Below are 208 nucleotides of genomic sequence, written 5' to 3'. Positions count from 1 at the left end.
GCCTGTGTCTGCTCCCAGCCGCTCCCTCGCACGGATGCCCCGCGGGAAGCGCCGCCCTGCACTTTGTGTGTCCTGAGGACAGAGGGCTCAGCCCCTTCGGTGCCCCGGCCCCGGCCTTACCTGCGACATCCACCTGTCATCGCCCTGAACGTCCTCCGCGGCGTGCGGCACCGCGGCGGGGTTCGAGTCCCCGCGGCTCATCCTGTTC

General features: G+C 71.2%; 1 protein-coding gene across 2 annotated transcripts in view; it reads right to left on the bottom strand.

Annotated features, from left to right (window-relative positions):
* Nucleotides 1–201, bottom strand: part of PAFAH1B2 (platelet-activating factor acetylhydrolase 1b, catalytic subunit 2 (30kDa)) — a 3,226-nt gene extending 3,025 nt beyond the window's left edge. For both annotated transcript variants that reach the window (XM_010012031.1, XM_010012039.1), the window contains exon 1: nt 121–201. In XM_010012031.1, coding sequence (XP_010010333.1) covers nt 121–201 — 81 coding nt within the window. The remainder of the gene's footprint in view (nt 1–120) is intronic.
* Between the last annotated feature and the right edge of the window lie 7 nt (nt 202–208).

Source organism: Nestor notabilis, unplaced genomic scaffold (genome assembly GCF_000696875.1).
Source record: "Nestor notabilis isolate BGI_N333 unplaced genomic scaffold, ASM69687v1 scaffold18270, whole genome shotgun sequence".
NCBI lineage: Eukaryota > Metazoa > Chordata > Aves > Psittaciformes > Psittacidae > Nestor > Nestor notabilis.
Note: the sequence above shows the minus strand (reverse complement) of the source record. Positions and strands in the feature narration are given on the sequence as shown.